Here is a 21,450-nt window from a genome sequence, read left to right on the forward strand (position 1 = left end):
CTCTCACTTTTATCCTTCCTCCTATCCTCTCACCAGTTTGTGTGGCACTATCACACTACACATTTATGTCCCTCCCAAAACTACAAGGAAGTACTAGCATTTTAATATTTATTGTTGTGTTTAAATTTTGTCATAGTTGGACTATGAACATTTTTTTTTAAATATGTAAACATATATGTCCATTGTGTTGATTTTACATTGACCCTTTTATTTTATATTTAAACATCCGTTACTAAAAACTTCAGTCGTAAAAAGGGGCAATGCAATTAATCGTGATTACTTGTAGAAAACTGTGATTAATTAATTAATTGTTCATTACTAATTATTAATTGATCGACAGCCGTAGTACTAACTATGCATTTTCTGATTTATGAAACTTTTGCATGACATAGAAGCAAGTATAGCTTTCAGCACTGCTGATGAGTCAGTTCAGTTTGTGAAATCAGGTTCCAGACTATTAGTGCCTCATTAAGATGTCATTTACCTGAAGCACACTTTAGTTCATGCAGCTTTCTCAGTATTGAGCTAATGAAAAAAGAGAATCTTGAGGGTCAAGAGCAAATAGACAGGCTCAAGTCAAGCTGTGACCGAACTGCTTCCCACTGCTTTCCACATTTTACAGTGTTACGATCTCATTCACACATGAGTTTGATCTATTTGAACTATTCCAAAAACGTGATTGTTGAGTATAAAATCATTCTCTGAAAGCTGAATTCTCATTTTATGATCAGATTTGAACATAGGCAACGAATGAGGGCTTTGTTCATGTATGCTCTGGAGAAATTTTGCTTGACCCCTGCTGCATAGAGCAGACATATAATATATGTATATTGGCAGAAGATATCCAGTAACATAGTAGTGTCATGTTGCTATACGTGGTTATTATTTATGACAATAATGGCATAATGTTCTGAAGACTGATACATGAATACACAGCAAAAGCTACAATTAATATAAGCTGTTGTGACTTTAAACATTATGGCACATGACAACATGTCATCTCCTATTGTTTGTGTTTATGGCATGTTTAAGTTCATGTTATGGAACAGGGTTCAAGTATAATGTTTTCAGAACTCGGGGTAACTTTGAGAAAAAGACCAATGTTCTTAACATCTGACCCATCTGATATCCAGCCATAACTACCTGCCATAATTCATCACTGATTTTGTTTTATTAATATTTTACTTGTTTTTACTAGAACTGAACTGTATATCTTTGCTTTTGTATTTGCATTTGTGAAAAGCACATATTGTCAAACTAAAATTGGCCTCTCTCCTTCTGATTCTCCTCTGCAGCATGTGAACTGATGAACAGGGGTATCCTGGCTTTGGTGAGCTCCATTGGCTGCATGTCTGCAGGCTCGCTGCAGTCTCTGGCCGACGCCATGCACATCCCACATCTGTTTATCCAGCGAGCTCCAGGAGGCACCCCTCGCTCCAGCTGCCCCCCCACCACCCCCGGTATTCCCGACGACTACACGCTCTTCGTCCGGCCACCCGTCTACCTGAATGATGTGATATTCCACGTGGTGATGGAGTACACCTGGCAGAAGTTCATCATTTTCTATGACCAGGACTATGGTAAGAGGCAGCCACTGTGCTCAGAGCAAGTGTTTTTGGCTTGCTTTTCCCCATCCTGGCTCCCCGTAATCACACACATTATGTATAAACTGCACCGAATTACCCCCCGCGTCAACACCCTCTAATCATCTTCGGGGAAATTGTACGGAATTATTTCCATCACAGTTCTTTACAGGTCGGTAAGAGTTAGGGGCTTTTTACTATATTATTTTTCGGCATGTTGTGGGACTGTGAGAGAAAAGCCAAATGTGAGCAAGTGAGAAGTGTGTGTAGGTCTATGGCCAGTTGGATGACAGAGTTACTGTGGTAACATCCTCACAGTGAAGGTGAAAATATTGTTAATTTTTGTTTATAGTCAGACACATAGTATGTATGTGTATTATGTGACTAGCTTACATTAATACCCACAGCTTATCATATTATAACAAGATCATATGAGGGAAAGCATAATGATTGTGAAATAAATTAGCATAATATCACACTTCAGTAAAGATGAAGTAAATTGTCATCTAATTTACATTAATGTTGGTATGTAATGATGTTGATTAATGTGTACTGCACTGTTACAAATAAACAGGGACAGTACACATTCATCAACATTATTATTTCATTATGTAAATGTGAAATTTAGCCAAATGCCTTGTTTTCTCCTGTATTCCCTCTGCAGGTTGATGATAAGTGATTAATAGTTCACGTGTAGGCCACAAGGCAACATAAAACATGCTTAAGTTCACATTAAACCAAACTCATAAAACACACAAGGCATTTGCAGGCATATAGATCATATAACATGATTAAAAATTAGGCAGGTATATCTGTGTAACCAGTAACCATGTTTAATATTCTGAGATGAAAAACAGCTCATGAAATTGGCTTGTATCTCACTGACTCACTCAAAGAAATATTCACACATACACAATCACTTACTCACTGTTAGGAATTGCACCACAAGGGGCGCTATTTCTTACAAGTGTACTCATATTTAAGGAGTGCGCTTAACCCTTCTCTAACAAAAAACTCTTGTTCTGAAACTGGCTCCTTTAAGGATTCATAGTACTTTGGTACTGTCCAGCGAACAGGCCTGTGTCTTCACCTGTATTGATGGACAACAAGGCTGGGTTGAATCACTTCACAGAGATTCTGTATGTTAACAGTGGGTTCAGATCAAAGGCATAGAATGGACAGAGGTGACGTGTTGCTACCAATAATTTGATCCCCTCCAAAAAATAACCCCCAATAATCTGACAATGTCTCATTAACCTAGAGGTGCAGAAAGGGTTAAATCACATTCTCTACTCGAGTCCTACCTCCCCGTAACACATATGGCCAGTGTGATTGGCTGTGCCTTTCCCTGCTGTCAAATGGGTCTCTGTTGTTTGGTTCTGAGCAGCGCCAAAACTGGAAGGAAAACCTTCCAGTCATAAGTGAGTATTACTGCATAAGACTCAGGTGCATCGTGGGTGACACATGGGTGTCAAAAGCAAGTTTGGATGGCAGCAAAACAGAAGAAGGTGGACATAAGGAGCTATTTTTCAAAGAAACGTGTAAGTCACTTAAAGTCAATTTCACTAATAAAATTACAGTAACAGCAGGCTAAGATCTTCTGTAGCTATGAATAACATGCTTTGGAAATGAATTGCACAAGAAACTGCCAATTGTCAGTTCTCTTATATTGTCGGGTTAGATATTGGGGGTTAGAATCATAGGACCCACCAATGTCAAGAGCAAATCTTCGCTCTTGGTTCAAATCATAGTGAACTCACCTCAAGATGTGTTGACCACAGCCCCAATAAACAAACAGATACAGCATTTTCTTGTTTTTCTTTCCTTGCAATTTTCTTTTCTGTTTTTAGATCAGAAATCAGCTCATCAGAAATAGGATAACTCTTTAGTTTGACACGCCCACTAACTTTATAACGGTTGGTGATGAAGAAACTGCTGTTCTCTGGTTCCAGCTGGGTACTTTTGAACCTGTTTATTGGTGCAAATGCATTAAAATATCCAAATGTAGGATATTTCAGTGTTAGATGAAAAGGCTTATTTTCTCCTTGTTTTTAAATAGATTACTGATAATAGATTGTCATAGATTGTCATATTTCTTTAACCAATACCAATAAAAGCATACTTAGTTCATGGTACATGCAAAAAACAAACTGCAGATTGTCCCGAAACAATTTTCTTTAATTAATTGCATTTTGCAGTTGCTTTTTTAAAAACAATTATTTGCGTATTTGTGACATTACACACAAAGTAGGGTACATTTATTTGACTTAATTTATTGTCTGGAACTGATCATCCGGTTCAGAGTTGCGATGGGCCCAGAGCCAACCTGGCCGCATTGCAGGAATACACTGGACAGGGCACCAGCCCATCACAGGGTGACACACACTCTAACTTTTACTCACACACTCACACATATGGTAGGGTGACCAGATCTGAGATGGTTAAAAGGAGGACACGCTCTTGCCCCTCGCTGCCGTTGTATGCTTATGCCTCACTGCCTATATATGTGTGCTTTTATGTCCTTTACACTTTTATTTGCTACACATGGGAAAACATGGGAATTTCTTTTTTAATTCATCCGAGAGCTTACATTTATGTTTGAGGGTAAATGTACATGATGACGGTAGGTACATGAGCTTTGCCTGATGTAAACAAGGGCTACTGACGTGCAGACTGACCAATTAAATGTTTACAGAGAAGGTTATCAACCAATAACGGTAGCTCCACAGTCAGACCTTTGAAACAAGTTGGAATTGTGTATGTGACGCAAAACTAATCATCCCACATCAGTGTGGCAATCCAATCCAATTTTCATAGCAATGTTCTGACACCAAGCTGAAGAGTAGAAGCTGTGACTACAGCAAAGGGGGGCAATCTACCTATGAAACCTTTCATTTCAGAGGAAATGTTGGATGGGAGGTGTCTACAAACTTTAGGACATACTGTGTACATGTGTGTGTTTGTGTAAGATGACAAAACACCTGTGGTTGAGTGGCTGCCTGTGCCTGAGTGAAGAAGACAGCAGTAGAGCAGTAAGAAAGGGAAAGGGTGGAGATAGCAACAGAGCTTTAGAGGTGTGTGTGTGTATATATTTGTGTGTGTTAGTGAGTGAGAGTGAGAGAGAGAGTGAGAGAAAGAGAGAGAGAGGTATAGCTGTATACAAAAAGGAATGCCATCTTCCCTTGTAAGTCCCTGCAGAGGCCATGCTCCACTGCAGCAGGATAAGGCCAGGATAAATAAGTGGCCTTCCCTAAAGAGAAATGGATTTTGGCAATGCCAGGGGGCCAAGCTCTACTCTGCTTGGCTATAATGAAGCCAGGAAGATGCCCTCCTGACGTCCGTGCCTTAAGCCTGCTGAGAGCTTGACCACTGACTCAGAAGATGGATCTCTCGGGCATTAGCCGAAATAGCCTCCAACTCACAGTTCCTTCCTGAGGATACAATGTACCCCTAAATTTACTGGCCAATAGCTTTTGGGGCAATAGGCTGTGTTTTGTTAAATTGATTTCTATCCCCAGGGTCCACTATTTTCAGGTCTTATTGTGCTGCCAGAAGGCTCAGTGAGAATTCCCAGCACTCTCTCTTCAGGGCCTGGGATTGTCGAGATCCAGCCCTGGCCACCTTCTGCCAACCCGCTGACTTATAAACCTGTTCTATTACTTTATGTACTGTAACTGCCGACCTGGGATGTGCCTGATTTGATAGGGTACATTTTCCGTCCAGCCAATCTCTTTCTATGTAATCGCGCCGATACGGCGACTTCCTCCGGGGAAATATGTGCAAATGCATGTTTCTCGGGCAGGAGGTGATTAGAATTCTTCTGAAGAGCTGTTTGAGTTGTGCTTCGGCCTGCTGATCCAGACCGGGACCACAAGCGGAATCCACAAGCGGAAGATGGGTCAAAACATGTGGAGAGGAGAAATGAAGGTGCCAGAGTGGAAGCTCCTTATCAAGATTCATGGGACTTAACTCCTAAGTCTGAAAAATCCCATTGGAAGCCAGTATTTACCCCCATGCTCTTGTCCAAATAAAGTCGAGCAAGTGAAGTCCACAAGGACGTCCGGAACTCCACACGAAAGCAAGATTTTTGCAGAATGTTTTACTGTGTGAAAGGAGCCTGTGGCATGGGTCTGCAAATGTAACAATACTACGCTGCTTCATTGACAGAACGCTTGTGCTAATCTGCCATCTAATATTAAACATCTGAAAAAATGAACAAGTTTCCCAGATAAGGATTAAGCAACATCTTCAATTAAATTGTGGTGTTACATTGAGTCATCTTTTTAGTCTTCTCTGAAACCGAGGCAGCTGGTCAATATAGGGCGCTAGGGCAGGCAGAAATATCTTTTCTTTTTTTTACTATATTAAATAAACATTCCTCTAATATCATCAACTACTTATTTAGGATTTGAGCTTGTTACAAATGTAAAATAATATGAAACATTTAAAACAAGATGAAATATAAAATGAAAATATATAATTAAACAAATTATAATAATAATATTTGCTTTTCATGTAAGTTGCTACTGGGCAATGTTTCAGTTGGCTGCTCTGCTGCAGAGGCGCTTACACTGGCTCGGGTCAATGACAGGAGCACAGCCAATCAAAAACTGCTGCTGGCAGAAAATACAAAGGTAGTGACATAATTTTAGCCAATCGTCCCAAGCAGAGTCTGTTCATGGTGGAGTAAAGACCTGGACAAAAATTAGGACACAGGATTCCAGCAATGTACACATTCAACAAGATCTCTCTCTTTTCCAAATCTGTCTGAGAGTAAAATGTTGTTAAAGTTCACCTCAGGTCAAATTTTTTTTAATTCAGACAGGAGTTTTCTTTGTATTTAGATACAGTATGATCTGTAATATATGATAGATATCATGTCATGTACCTTATATCTGAGCTGTTGTTATGATCCTTTTGATTGTTTTTTAATCCATTAAAACGGATTGATTTTCATAGAACGTTGGTGTCCTACAGCATGTGTTAAATTATACTGGGGTGGTTGTGTATATTGACAATGTGGCACACACAGACCTACCTAGAATATTTTTCACCAGCGTCAGCTGCTAAGGGACTTCATCTGTGCTGACAAACCAACCCCTAGAGTTCAGATGGCATCATGTATTCATTTCTGGATACTGTACTCAGTCAACTGAGTTTAAAATACATCATGATAATTTTAATTGATCCTCAGCGTGATTCAGATTCATAAAGGCAGTCTTACATATTTTTATATTTGTGTTGGCCAGATGGCTGGTTTGAGGTATCCTTCAGCCAGTACAAACTGACAGTCTGACCGCAGCTGTGCCAGACTGGTAGCACAAAAAAGGCCATAAATTCAGTTGTTAATTTTAGAACGGTCATTTTGTAGATAATGAGTTTTGGTCTGAAAGGGGCTCGATGCACACAGGTAAAAGCTAGTTTGGTGTATGTGTTTCTGCAGCTGTAATCAGATTTGATGTCCTAGGAATTGTAATGAGGTAGGGCGACTTCATTGGATTTCACCTCATGTAAGTTGAGTTGAAGCACACAAAACAAACCCTGTCTCTACTGCTCTTTTAATGTATTGTCAAATGTTGCCAGAGGTGCATGTATATTTTTCACCATCTGCCTACCTCATCTGGCTAAACTGAGAAATCTGCTGTGTGGAATATCTCCCTGATCTAGTTACAGGTTTTATAGATTTTCAAAAATCAAATCAGTATTTGAATTGATCCCTAACATGGTGTTTGAACTTGTTCTAATATATGAGACATAAAAATGCTTTTATTATCACTACACAGGCAAACAAAGAAATTTGGTCTCCGCTTTTAATCCATCCATGGCTTTGAAAACACAAGTAAACACACATGGTGGGCAGCGACCTCCGTGCCTGGGGCAGAGATGGGCACTCGAGTCTGAGATGCACTTAAGTCCCTGAAACAGTGACTTCAGACTTGACTTGAGACTTGCTTTCAAATGACTCAGACTCGAATTGGACTTGAGATTCGGGACTTAAGAAAAATCGTTTAATGTCAATATTATTATTATTTTCTTAACATATATCATTGGTGTTTGATTGGTGACCTGCATTCATTTCACTCTCTGGAGCAGAGCCTTCCATCATTAAATTTGGTTATAAAATATATCACTTTATTAATAATTATTGGTTCAATTTTGCTGGATTTTATTTTTCATAATATTAAATAAACTGCCTGAAAAAGCTGAAATATTGCAAATACAGTTATAATGCTTTTTTGTGGGTTTCTATACATTGCTTTAAAATATATTTTTAAAAGTGACCATACAACTGATCAGTTTTGACAGTGTGTGCTTAAACATAACAGTACAGTACATGATTTAAACTCAAAAGATATAGCAGTGCAGTGATATGGGCTGGACCAGATAGCATTCATGCAATTCAACCATAAGAGACAAGGGACTCGACTTGGACTTGCCCCTTAAAGACTTGAGACTTGACTTGGACTAAAGCTCAGTGACTTGAGACTTGACTTGGACTCAAGCTCAGTGACTTGCAGAAAAGGACTTGTGAATATCTCTGGCCCAGGGAGCATTTGGGCATAGAGTGCCTTGCTAAAAGGAAATTCAGCCAAGAATTTTGAGGGAGTAGAAAGCCCAGCTTTTTTACTCAACCACCCCCAATTTTCCCAAGGGGATTGAATCAGCAACTTTTCAGGCCCAAGCCCACTTCTCTAACCTCTTTTGCCAAAGTCTGCCATGCAGATATTCAGTAAAATGACTTCAGCTCAAAGATTCCTGCGACCTTTAATCTGTCATAGATATTGATTTGGAGGACTTTTGTCTCATTCTTTTTTACACAGCTGCTTAAACTCAGTAAAGTTTATGGGCTTTCAAGCATGAACTTCACACAAGTCCCAATTTTAAATGGTTTCAGAGCATTTCTTATGCCCTGTTCATTCTATTCAGTTTTTAGGATTCGTGTTTAGGACTATTTAGATTTTTGAGGACTATTTGGAACATTTAGTACCACTTGGTTAACACATGTTAAGTGTTTTAGTTTATTGTACAGTTTGGGACTGTTTGGAATGTTTAGGTTTGAGAGTTTCTATTTTTTTTAAGTGTTTAGGACCAGTTTAAATGTTTGTGATGGTTGGAGTCCTTGTAACTGTTGGAGTATTGAGGACTGTTTGTTGTGTTTAGGTTTGGTTTGGGGTGTATAAAACTAGTTGGAGTGTTTAGGTTTGTTTAGAGTGTTTAGGACTTAATTGGAGTGTTTAGGTTTGTTTGGTGTGTTTAGGACTCTTTGGACTGTTTAGGTCTGTTTGTAGTGTTTAGGTTAGTTTTGCGTGTTTAAGACTAGTTTGTTTGTTTAGGTTTGTTTGCGGTGTTTATAACTCTTTGGGGTGTTTAGGAATGTTTGGTGTGTATAGGTTTTTTTTTGAGTGTTTAGGTTTGTTTGGAGTGTTTCTTTTTTTTTTTTTTCATGAGTCCCTGAGACTGTTTGAGTGTTGAGGACTATTTTTAGTGTTGTATGTTTAGAGTGTTTAAGACTGTTTGGAGTGTTAAGAAATATAGTTTTGTTTGGAGTTAAGGACTAGTTGGAATGTTTGTAACTGTTGGAGTCCTTGTGACTGTTGGAGTATTGCGTAATGTTTGTAGTGTTTAGGTTTGTTTAGGGTACCTAAGGCTAGTTTGTGTTTAGGTTTGTTTGGAGTGTTTAGGTTTTTTTGGAGTGCTTTGGACAATTTGATGAGTTTAGGTTTGTTTGGAGTGTTTAGGACTGTTTGGGGTGTTATTTAAACCCACCACAAATATAGCTTTATAAACCCCTAGCCCAAAACATTAGAGCACATCTAATACACCCTACATAGCCAAATACACTACATAGTGAAAACCAACTTGCCTTATGTCTTTTTTTATTTAAATTAAGAAATATAGTAAGCTCAGTATTTGAGCAACCAAAAGCAATTTTATTATACAGCACTATTGTAGATCATAGGCAATTTAAAGTGTGTTACAAGATTAAAATCAAACCATGAGAGATTACAGATAAGGCATTTAAGTCAAATGGATATCGAAGTATAATTGAAATAATATCTAAATAAAGACAAATTAAATAATAATAATAATGAATAAGAATTAAAAAGAAGCTTTAATCAGTATAAATTCTGTATGAACGTGTTGGATTTACACTACACTTCCAGGCCCTACTGTTCTACAGACAAGATGCTGACATTTTTCTTTGAGAATTTGAAGACACTGAGCCATAAGACCATTATTGAGCTCAGGTACTGATATTGATAATCAGTCTTTGATCAAAGATGCCATTCCAATTCATCCCATAGGTATTTATTTCCACCACTCGCAGCCTGATGCTGGGGTGTGGGTTAGGGGTTGTACCATTCTAACTGACACTTGACATTGAACATAGCTTTAGGCTCATGCATAGCTCCTCCAGAGTGTCTCTATGATACATGCTTGAGTGCCTACAACAGGTGCATCTTAAACTGAGTTTACAAATTTTTGGATATCTACTGTATTTATAGACAGATCTTTCACACGTATCTACCTCTGAATTTTTATCCACCAGTGAAGCTCAGAGCAATACAATCAAGCAGTAATTACATGTAGCCGACTGCAGGATGTGGTGGAATTAGCGTGCACCCTGTCTAAATTCGCAGATTCCGTGCTTTAACAAATGAGCCGATGAAACAGATAGAGTAAATCAAATTTATTCCCCTCCTTCATGGATATAATTAGTGATGATCCAGGCGAATGACCCCATTATCCTCTCATCAGAGCCAGCTGCCATGTTTTTGCCCTGTGGTGGTCTGGAAAAGTGAGAATATATTTCTTTGAGATGGTGGAGTCTTTTTCTCTATGGAGTTTTTTTTTTTTTCGTTTTCAGATTTTACGCTTATCCCAGCTCAGTTGCTTGTGTTTTTCCAAGTACACTCACACACACACACACACACACACATACACTGCACGTACTTGTTCTCTATCTCTCTCTCTTGTGGTTTCCCTGAGAGATGTGCTGTGGCAGGCAGGTTTGTTTTTCAGCCCCATTGTTGCCTGGCTGGTGTCGGCAGGCAAAGTCAAAGCATTAGACACAGCAGAGAGGCTGCAGTTAGTGCAGGGATTGATGCTCGGCTCGGGCGCACTCAATCAGCGCACAGCTACGGGGTGCTCAGATCCGGTGCTTTGGATTCAGCTCACAGCTCACCGAGCCGATCTTGGGGCGTCTCTCGAAGCCTTCCACCGAGCTGCGGAATTTGATTTGGAGCTGTGGCAGTGGCTGTGAGTCGTGTCGGAGGCCCATTAAACATAATCAGTGTCGTTAGGCATGGAGAAACAAAATAAATAAATAAATAATAAAATATAATAAAACAAATAAATAAATAAAATAGTAGCATATTTACCCACATGTTGCTTATGCATTTATTTATTCACTCTCTCTTATCACGTCTTCTTGTGCCCTGTTGAAAGTGTTTGGCAGCGGTTTGTGGAGTTGGCTTACTGTATTGATTAGATGCACTTCTGTTGGTTTTGTAGCAAGTTTTTGCAAAAAGGGTTGAGCTGAGGCTAGTGTCGAAAACTCACCCAAACTCTAACAGCGCAGCAGAGGTATCCCCCACCACCCCCCTCCCCAAACGAATCTGCAGAGACCCCTCCAGCGAGTCATGTTTTGGTTGCTTCCAACACACCTAAGCCAAGTAAATCAGAGTCTTACAGCCTGGGTCTGAAATAAACTTTCTTACCCTCCACTCCAGCCTGCCACTGACACAGAAAAAAGTTCTTATTGATCTATTTATTTATTTTTAACCTGCCTCTCTGAAATTTTACCAGTTTTGACTGCTACAGCAGGGTGTAGCACAGTAGTTTGCCCAGGACTCATTTCAAAAGTCCTATCTACAACAAATCTTTTGGCCCTCCTTCCAAAATGTATAAAGTAACAAAGGAACATAAAGAAATATGTAAAATATTTAAAATGTTTAATTTCTTCATGAGTTTGGGTGGTGTGATGTAGTGTTAGATTTAAGGGTTACAGAGCTGACAGTCAACAAGTGTGCTTTGATTAACCAAATCAGTCTTGTAATTCACTAGGGATTAAATTTCAGAAACAATCCCTGTACTTAGAAGAATATACATAAGTGCAATATAAAAAGCTGACAATCTGCAGCTACATCAGAGAACGAAGAGGTGCTGCTCTTTCTCCCTCAGAGACTGGGGCTGCATCCAGAACTAATTCTGCCAACTAACGTTGTTTTTCCACTGCAAGGAACTACTCTACTCGTCTTTTTGGTCCATGGTCCCTGGTCGCTTTTCCACTAGCAGCTTCCCCTGAAATTAAGCTTATGATGTTGCAAAACACTGTCTCTAATGTGTATTGATTTTGTCTTTTAGAACTGAACACAGCTCTGCACCCATGTTTATAGAAATAATACATTTTTGTTTCATTTTGCTCTGGCCAGCTCTTGCTGGAGTCTTTTGTCAGCCACCAATCCAAGGCATTGTTGTACTGCTTCAAAAGACTATGGCATAATTTCACAATCTGCTGTTGTGAGTCAAATAAAAACAAATGTGATCTCTACTGTAGAGATGCCTAATTAGTGCTGGAAGTGTGCGTTTGAAGTCTATATGGCCAGTCAGTGCTCTTCAACATTTATACATCATGTTTAGTAAATTTTTGACTCACATGGAACCACAAGTGAACAGGGACTAAAAAAATGTATGTGGTTCCAGGTACCAAGGAGCAGATTTGTCTAAGAGAGCCCAGTCGAGTAGAGTAGGGACCTTGTAATGGAAAAGTGCCATATATGTTAGTTGCTATGCTGGCTAATTTCATTGGGTTATGACAGCAGATCCACTGTTACTGTTTACAAATGAGCATGTGTTGCACTGAGAGAAATCCCTGTGCTTTTTTTTTCATCAGCTTGTTGTTTTTTTGTATATGACCACAAATGTCAGTAATGACTAGTTGGCCAGTTAGCTCACATTACTCTCTTGTTTTCTGTAAGAAATGTGTCAGGAAATGCCTGCCCTTTTTATTTTTCTCTCCCTCTCGCTCTCTCTCTCTCTCTGCTTGATCCTTTGGTTTCTGAATCCTGATCCTGGCTCTGGTGTTATTTTAGTCAGAAATGCTAGAAAAACTGTTAGTCAGCAAGATAGAATTACACAACAGATCTGAATGCAGGAGAATCAAACCACTTCTTTTGTGTCAGGGGGTAGGGGGGATGCTAATGCAAACAACAAGCAGATAAACTAAATTTCTCCTGGCAGACACAGTCTGATTTACTGCTGAAAATGCAAACTCAAACTTACTCAAAAGAGTACAAGGACTGAATCAAATCTGGAGTGGTCTGTACGTAGATAAGCACCTGTAAGTCTGAAGTCATGCTTTAACTTCTTGTACTTTAAAGCATCCCTGAAAGGCTCTTATAAATCAAATTCTATTATTATTATTTTTTTAATTATTGTTGTTTTTGTTGTTATTATCTTCCAGAAACAGATGACATGCTTGTTTCAGGTAGTGGGTGAGAACATACCCCAAGTCATGGAGTTCAAATATCTCTCGGTCTAGTTTATGAGTGATGGGAGTAGTGATCGTGAGATCGACCATAGGTTAGGTGCAGTGTCTGCATTAATGCAGTTTCTGTATTGGACTGTCGTGGTAAAGAGCAACTGAGCCATGAAGCAAAGCTCTCAATTTTGCGGTCAATCTATGTCCCCACCCACTCCTAGTGTCATGAACATTGGGTAATGACCAAAAGAATGAGATCGTAGACAAAAGAGGCTGAAAAGAGTTTTCACCAATGGGTTGCTGGGCATATTCTCTGTGATCGAGTGAGGAGTTCAGTGATCCAGGAGGAGCTGCTTCTGCACATTGAGAGTAGCCAGTTGAGGTGGTTCTGCTAAGAATGCCTTCTGCTGGAGGTATACCTGACACGGCTAACTGAGAGGGGTAGACCCAGGACACACTGGAGGGATCATATCTCCCGGGTGGCCTCGGAACAACAGGGATCCCCAAGAGTAGCTGGAGGATGCATAGGTCCCTGGGATGCTTTGCTGCTTGCACTGTTGCCAGTCCAGCTCCGAAATGGATTAAGCAGTAAAAAATATGATGAAGATAATGATGGTGATGATGAGACTGCTGTCACAGTCTGCTGTGGATTGTCTCTGTAATACCAGAGAGTATATCATTTAGAAACCAAAATCATTTTATTACAGATTATTTTAGAGCTCCCTATCCAAAGAGGTCCCATGTTCACCATTACCCACTATTGGGCTCCCCTGCTGGGTAGCATATCATTTTACACCAGATTACACTCCTAATAAAGCTCTTACAACATCTATGGAGAGTTCTTTTAATTTCTAAATGTATGCAGGTTCTTCACACTCGTACATTATTTTTTTGGCTACCTCTATTTTTTAGAACAGAGTACATTTCATTTTCAGTGGTAACAGACAGTATGTACAGTTTTTAGAAATATATTAATGAGACGATTTATATTTAAAAAAAGGTCTGTGTAAGATGGAGAATATCAAACGAAGAAAGAGTGGGGGGCAGGGGGGTGAGACCTCACACAACTTGAAAAGTGGGACTCCTAACAACTCTGCAAGACCTGGTGTACCACCAAAGCTGCAAAGCTGACGCCACAGAATAAACAGCACATGGAGAGCTTAGAGAAAATCAAGTTACACTTTTTTTCTGTCTTTCCTCCCACTGTGAGAAGACAGCTCAGTGCTCTGAATCTGGAAGGATGTGTAGCTGTCAAGAAGTTGTTAGATTTGCAGATCAAGAAAATAAGCTGCTGGAGTTCTCAGAACAATGGACTGGCCCCAGGGTGTTGTATGATGGATGTGGTACAGATGATGATGATGAGTTTTAAAAAATAAAAAACAAAAAACAAAAAAAAGCTATATATATAGAATTTTTATTATACAATGTTTTTTTTTCTGCAGAACAGATACAGATAATAATTAAATAAGTAATAAATTGCTATTCTGTAAATGTATTTTCAGTGGTGTTAATGTTTGCAATATTATGTACAGCTCCCTTTGGTGTAATTTTAAAAGAAGCAGCAACAACAGTAGAATGGAGCACTGTAATGAAAACAGCAAGGTCAGGTCTGTACGACATTCTTTTAGTATGGAAAGTGGTAGTAATACTCAGCAAATATAGGTTCATTAACTTAATGAATGCTCACTTAAATAGCAGCACTGAATCAGTTACACACATGTTGTGCATCTTATTTATGTGAGTTTTATCACCACTAACCATCGCAAACTTTCTCGCTGTCCCCAACTCTCTGTTCATGTTTTAAACTGTCCCCTTTAACTCTGACTTCTGTTCTCTATTTTGGACATTTAGTGATTCCCAGAAATGTTGCCAGCACATACAATATAAATCGCTAGCATATATAAATTAATAAATGCTGTGTTTACACTCTCACAAACTGCTGTGGTTTTTAAGCTGACTCTTCTTTGTGAGTTTGACGTTTGGTGGAGAGACAGAGTGGGTGGGGATTTTCTTGAAATCTGGCCAGTATCAAAGCTTCATGCCACACAAGTTGAAGCCTGGCCTGTCAATCAAAGTGACAGCACAACACTCGCATCCAGTGGAACTGAATTTAGGCCACAGTTAGGACATTCGCTTTAGAGACATGTAATAGACATTGAGCATGTTGCCGTGAGTAACGTGTCAGGGGACTGACGTCTGTGATATGCCTGAAATTGAGGACTACATACCCTTGTCCACGCCAGCACACGCATGCAGAGCCCATATGGGTTGTCCAGTTGTGTACCAGCAAGTTTTGTTCACAGGTTAAATGTTAGCCCTGTGTATCGTCGCTGTCCAATGACAAACATGTATCTCCATTTTTGTGGATTTGTGGTTTACTACATCATTGGATAGCAGATGTCCTTCACATTGTGTGAAAATGTCATGAATGGACCAATTGAAATGCCTAGAAAATCCCAATAGAAATTCCAAAATAGTTTTATACTGATTTCCAATAAAAGAAAACAAGGCTTTCTCCTTCTGCACAGTTACTATTTTGGAGATATGTTTTCATTAAGGGCGGCATGGTGGTACAGCAGGTAGAGTCACAATCACACAGCTCCAGGGACCTGTGAGGAGTTTGGTGTGTTCTCCCTGTTCTCCTGTGGGTTTCCTCCTACGGTCCAAAAACAAACGTTGGTAGGTGGATTGGCTACCAATTGAGTGTGTGTGTGTGTGTGTTGCCCTGTAAAGCACTGGTGCCACCTCCAGGGTGTGTTCCTGCCTTGTGTCCAGTGATTCCGGGTAGGCTCCGGACCCACCATGACCTTGAACTGGATAAGCGCTTACAGACAATGAATGTTTTTCATAGCTTACAGGGCCAGTGATGTGCCCAGGAAGAGTTCAACATAGGGAAACCAGAAAATACAAACTCTCTTTAAAGTCTTATAGAGAGTATTACTGCCTGTGTTATCCAAATATATCCAGTACATAGGGTCCTGTGGGTGGTGTTCAATGATGAAGGACTAAAATATGATCAACACAAACTGTGCAGCAACAGATGAGCTACTGTCTCTGACTTTACACCCTACATTATCTACAAAGTGGACTAATGAGGGGGTGTGTCTAACAAAGTGGACAGTACGTGGACACAGTGTTTGTGTTACATCCCATTATATTAAAAACGTATATGGTTCTATAAATCACTGAGATGAATGAGATATTTAATATTTTATTCTAAAATAAGAGGGTGGCTTAACTTATTTTCACAATTAAGATGGAGAAAACCCAGGGGTGTTTAAGTTCACAGTTGTAGTTTAGTGTGTACAATGTATTTGATTCGAAACCAACAGGTTTACAATTGGTATAGATGCTGTTCTTCATCTTTGTATAGCAGTGTGGTAGAAAGTCTGAGATTTGAGATCTACCACATTTCGTTACATATTCATTTTACGGTATGACGGGGATTTGTGCCACCTGTTAGCACACAGGTGTTATCTCTGTGGGACCACCAATATATTGTTCCTGTCTTCACTGAAAAGAGAAAAAAGTAGTAAAAAAATAGAGAGAAATGAAGGAGGGAAAAAAATCCAAGTTGCCAAAACATGACGTCTCGTTATTTCATCATTACTGCGAGTTTGCACACGCCATGTTCAAATTAAGCCAACATTTGCCTAACGAGCCAGCACCCATTTAATTATTGAAGTGATGTGTGAAAACTTTGTGGAGGCAACTCAGTAAAGCCACAGTGGAGCTCCTCCGAGTCGCAGCTGGAGCAGGCGCCTGCGCTCCTCACAGCTCTGACGCTAATGATAATGGAGATGCTAACACTGATTATAATTACACATGTTTCTGACTGATGAAACCCCACCTCCTCAGACCCACTGTGTCTGTGGGCTTCATGTCTGCTGTTATTAACTGAGTGGTCATGACAAGGGCTCTTTCTTAGAAGCAGTTTATGGGGTCACTCAGAGCCCATTAGCAAGAATAGGCTATAAAAACTTTTAGTTAGATATTATATTAAATACCGTGTGTGCCGATTATGCTGTTGGCGGATATAGGGGAATAGCAAGTGTCTACTCATCTAGGAAGGTTTTATGTGATGTATGAGAGAATTGATGTGAGGAATTGATTGTATTCAGCCATGTGTTTGTATCGCAAACCCCACTCCAGCACAAACAGTGGGTGAAGATCCATCCCTCTCGAGATTAAAGTTCTACTGCCTTTCACCCCATTGTTCGGGGGGTTGGAGTGGGTGGAGGGTAATTACACACCTCTAGTCAACACTTGTCATTGCCCGTGGTGACATTAACCTCAATGGGTTCATGTAAAAGCTGCACTGCAAATACTGCAGAGACTGCACTTTAGTCTATAAACCTTGACAAAGATGCAAAAAATATGTGCAGTAACATATTCATGTAGGGAAAAACAGCTGCCCAGATGTAACTCACATACAGAGACTGGGTTAGACTGTGTGTGTGTGTGTGTGTGTGTGTGTTCATGCACACGCGTGCATTCTGCCGTCTGCTTAGTGTCCGCTGAGAAATTGCCGGCTACAGATTTGCTTTAAATTTGATCCAGCACACAGATGGAGGCGCCGGTGACTTGGCCCCTCCTACGCCAAGCTGCAAAACCCATAACTTGTCTTCAGCTTCCCCTTTTCAGCTGTCATGAACCAGCAGCCCACTCTCTATGGATGCACTTAAGGGCGGTGACCCTCCTAGTGAACCCACCATGGGAAAAGCTGGGATTCTCTTGTACATGATTTTTTTAAGCGAATCATGCTTTTACCCGCTTGCGTTTAGCTGGATAATGTGAGTATATCATGAGGGAGGAGGGTGATAACCATTTAAAAACCTACACCTAACAATCCTTTGTGTTCATCTTAAGTGACCCCCACTTCACTGTCAAGATGTCAGTTCACATTATCAGTCCAGACACAGTAGTGATGGCTTTGACTTCCATAGTTTGCTCAAAATAGCAATGGGAGCATTGGAGGCGTACTAATAAGCTGCTAGGTTAATGCAGTGGAACCATGCAACTCTATGCCCACGATCATTTATTATTTTCATTGTCCATTTTATTAGCTTCAATGTCAATACAGGATCACTTTGTAGTTTCATTTGTTGGTCTGCACAGGTTCGAATGGATCAGACACAACAGTGCTGCTGGAATTTTTAAACACTGTGCCCACTCTGTTACCTCGAAGTCAGAGACAGTAGCTCATCTGTTGATGTGTTGATTGTATTGGTCGACCTCTAGTCCTTCATCAGTGGACATAGGAATCTGCCCACAAAACGCTGGTGGCTGGATGTTTTTGATTGGTGGACTACTCTCAGTCCAGGCGTGATATATATGGGTTTAAAAACTCCAGTACTACTGCTGTGTCTGATTCATTAATACCAGCATGACACACACTAACACACCACCACCACGTCAGTGTCACTGCAGCACTGAGAATGATCCCAAATCACACCTTCTCTGTGATGGGCTATGGGTGTTGACTATCAATAAAAAGTGTGAAAGGGGCTAAAAAAATGCACAACATGACAGTTGGCATTTAATTTGAAGACCACTACTTATGTAGTATATTGTGTACGGTCCAGCTACATATATTAACTAATTAATATAATAATATATTATTTTATAGAACAATGAACAAAACCTTACTAGGAAAGAACTACTGATGTCTTATATGAGAAGAACATAAACTTGTTCCCTCACCACACGCTTAAGCTACTTTCCTTTTGGTTTCTTTGTATCTGACAGATAACACAATTTGTGCTGCATTCTGTTATAGGTCTGTCTGGTGCTCTGTAGAGGAAGGCATTATCAACGGAAGGCTGTGTGCAATTTCTGTAATTTGTGTATAGGGATTACAGGCTGCTCTTTGTTTGGATGGTTTCATGGCCATGAGACAGAAAGCACAATAAACCCTGAAAAACAAAACAAAACAAAACAAAATAGAATAGAATTGAGCATTTGTTGCATTTTGAATGCAGTCATGCAAGTCACAATCATACGTTTTGTATGCTGATCACACAAAAAAATAATAAAAATAATAATTAATTAATTAAAAATAATAATAATCATAATATCTTGTGTTTTTGACATGGATATATATGAGTGTCTAGCTAAACCAGTAGCAGATCAGAATAAACCAGCTTAGAAAAATCATGAGAACACCGTGCTGTAGCCTCTTAATTTTAATCAACTCAGTCGAACCAATTCTGGATTGAAATGAGTTTTATTTATAAATGCAATAAAATTAAGTATCTATGATATTTAATTCTCTTGAAAATTTAGGTTACTGACAAAATGACACAGAAATTATTTCCAGTGTTTTGACTGATTGATATTAAAAAATAATAAATAAATAAATAAATAAATAATACGATGCCTGAACACATTCCAAACAAGATCGCAAAGACTTTAGGTCTCTCACCACATACAGTATATGAAACTGTGAAAAGACATCTAGAGAGATCTCAATCTTCAAGGTCTCAGAGAGCATCACATGAAAAAATATAATGCTGCTGTGACAAATACAGCCACAAATGCTCAGGAGTACTTTGTTGTCAATTAACACAGTCTGCCACTACATCGAAAGAAAGAGAATCGGAACAAGATACCATGGGCTGACATGGGCAGTTTAAGTCTGGTATCAAGCCAAAATTGTTAAATATTTGCAAGTGAAATTTTAGCTAATGTGTGTCTTCAGTTTAAAAACAGTCAAGACATGTTGCACTAAGTAAACTACAGATTTGTAGTTTACTTTACTGGATTGTTTTACTGCGAGGGTCTCGTGCCCCCTCCAGGGAGTGTTCCCACCTTGCGCCCAGGAACTCCAGATAGGCTCCGGACCCAGCACATCCCTAAACTGGACAAATGGTCACAGACAATTTATGGATGAATAAATATATAGGAAAAGTGCTGACAGATTTTGGGTTGAAACATAATACTGTTTCATTTACAGAATTAAAGGCTATGGTCACAATTTTAATCAAAAACAAAATTCTGAGGATGTTTCCTCACCATTTGTTAGCTCTCCAGCTTGATTGCGTGCTCGAAACCGATGTAATGTTTTTATGAAGCCCTGGTGTTTGTCCGGTATGCTAGTCTTACTCTCTCTGCTCATGGCAGACCAATGGCATATGGAGGGTATTAGACAATAAAAAGACCCCCAAACGTTAAAAAGCACAAACCAAGATGAAGATGTTGACATATTCCTGCTCCATAGGTGGGTAATATTGGCTTATTTTTGCTGTTTCAAATTACTTAACGTGGAACTAACTTTAAATTCCAGAGCATGCTAACTGTGTGATAGTAAACACAGACTTAAAATGCTACAAAACTAAACAACTCGGGTTACAAATGAGAATTCAGTTAATTAAAAACTTACAGACAGGTTAAACTTCATCCAGGTACAAACATTTGTGTTTTATTTTTTCTCTCAAAATACCATTCCACCTTAACCTTCCTCTAGTGTTATGGTCTTGACCGACCTATTTTTAGGTCTTTGCTCTTATTATTTATTAATTATGGCTTTTCTGTTGTTAGGGTCAATTTCGACCCAGGTATAATTTTAAATCAGAAAACAAAAACAAGTGACAAATCTGGAATCATAAACACACTATACACCAACAGCATACAGCAAGCTCTTCCTACAACCACTTGAGCTTCAGTTAGGGCAGGGGTCTTCAACCCGCGGCTCCAGAGCCACATGCGGCTCTTTGATCCCTCTGATGTGGCTCAGCTTTTGAAAATAATTACTCAGTATTTAATTAAAATGTACTTTATTTTAGTTCGTTCATTTTCAAAATGTAATTCTATGAAGATTATGACGATCTTGTAACATCTAAAATATTTAAATATTTAAAATATTTTGTCGCTCAATACATGTCACAACTTCCAACGTGTGACACCCGCCAGTGTGCGGTTTCTTGAACTTTTTGACTGCTGACTGCAGGGCGCCAGTAAAATAATGACGGCACACAGAGAGAGGACAGCATTTTTGTTTGCTGCCAGTGGATAATTTAAGTTCGGCGTTTTTTGTCCCCATTACTACAAGGACTCAAATAGACATTGAGTATTTTACTTAACCATCAACCCAACGTCTTTTTTTCTGAGTTAAAAATGTTTTGTTGCATGCAGAAATGTTATTTCATTTTTCTGCAGTCGTTCATTAATTTCATAAATGTAACACAGTATAGTTTGTTTATACATAGCACAAAGGCAAAAAAAAAAAACCCTGTTATATGCAGTGTTACTTTCATGTAAAATTTCAAAAGGATTTTGTGGCTCCCAGTGTTTTCTTAACTGTGTGAAACGGGTCCAAATGGCTCTTTGAGTGGTAAAGGTTGCCGACCCCTGAGTTAGGGGCTTCTACCTTTGCCTGTTTCA

The 21,450-nt window shown here is 39.4% G+C and overlaps 1 protein-coding gene across 2 annotated transcripts in view; it reads left to right on the forward strand.

The window, feature by feature from the left end:
• The window catches only part of grid2 (glutamate receptor, ionotropic, delta 2), a 599,368-nt gene that overhangs the window by 334,676 nt on the left and 243,242 nt on the right, over positions 1-21,450 (forward strand). For both annotated transcript variants that reach the window (XM_066644040.1, XM_066644041.1), the window contains exon 3: positions 1,296-1,580. In XM_066644040.1, coding sequence (XP_066500137.1) covers positions 1,296-1,580 — 285 coding nt within the window. The remainder of the gene's footprint in view (positions 1-1,295; positions 1,581-21,450) is intronic.

The sequence above is a fragment of the Hoplias malabaricus genome, chromosome 14 (genome assembly GCF_029633855.1).
Source record: "Hoplias malabaricus isolate fHopMal1 chromosome 14, fHopMal1.hap1, whole genome shotgun sequence".
NCBI classification, from domain to species: Eukaryota; Metazoa; Chordata; class Actinopteri; order Characiformes; family Erythrinidae; genus Hoplias; species Hoplias malabaricus.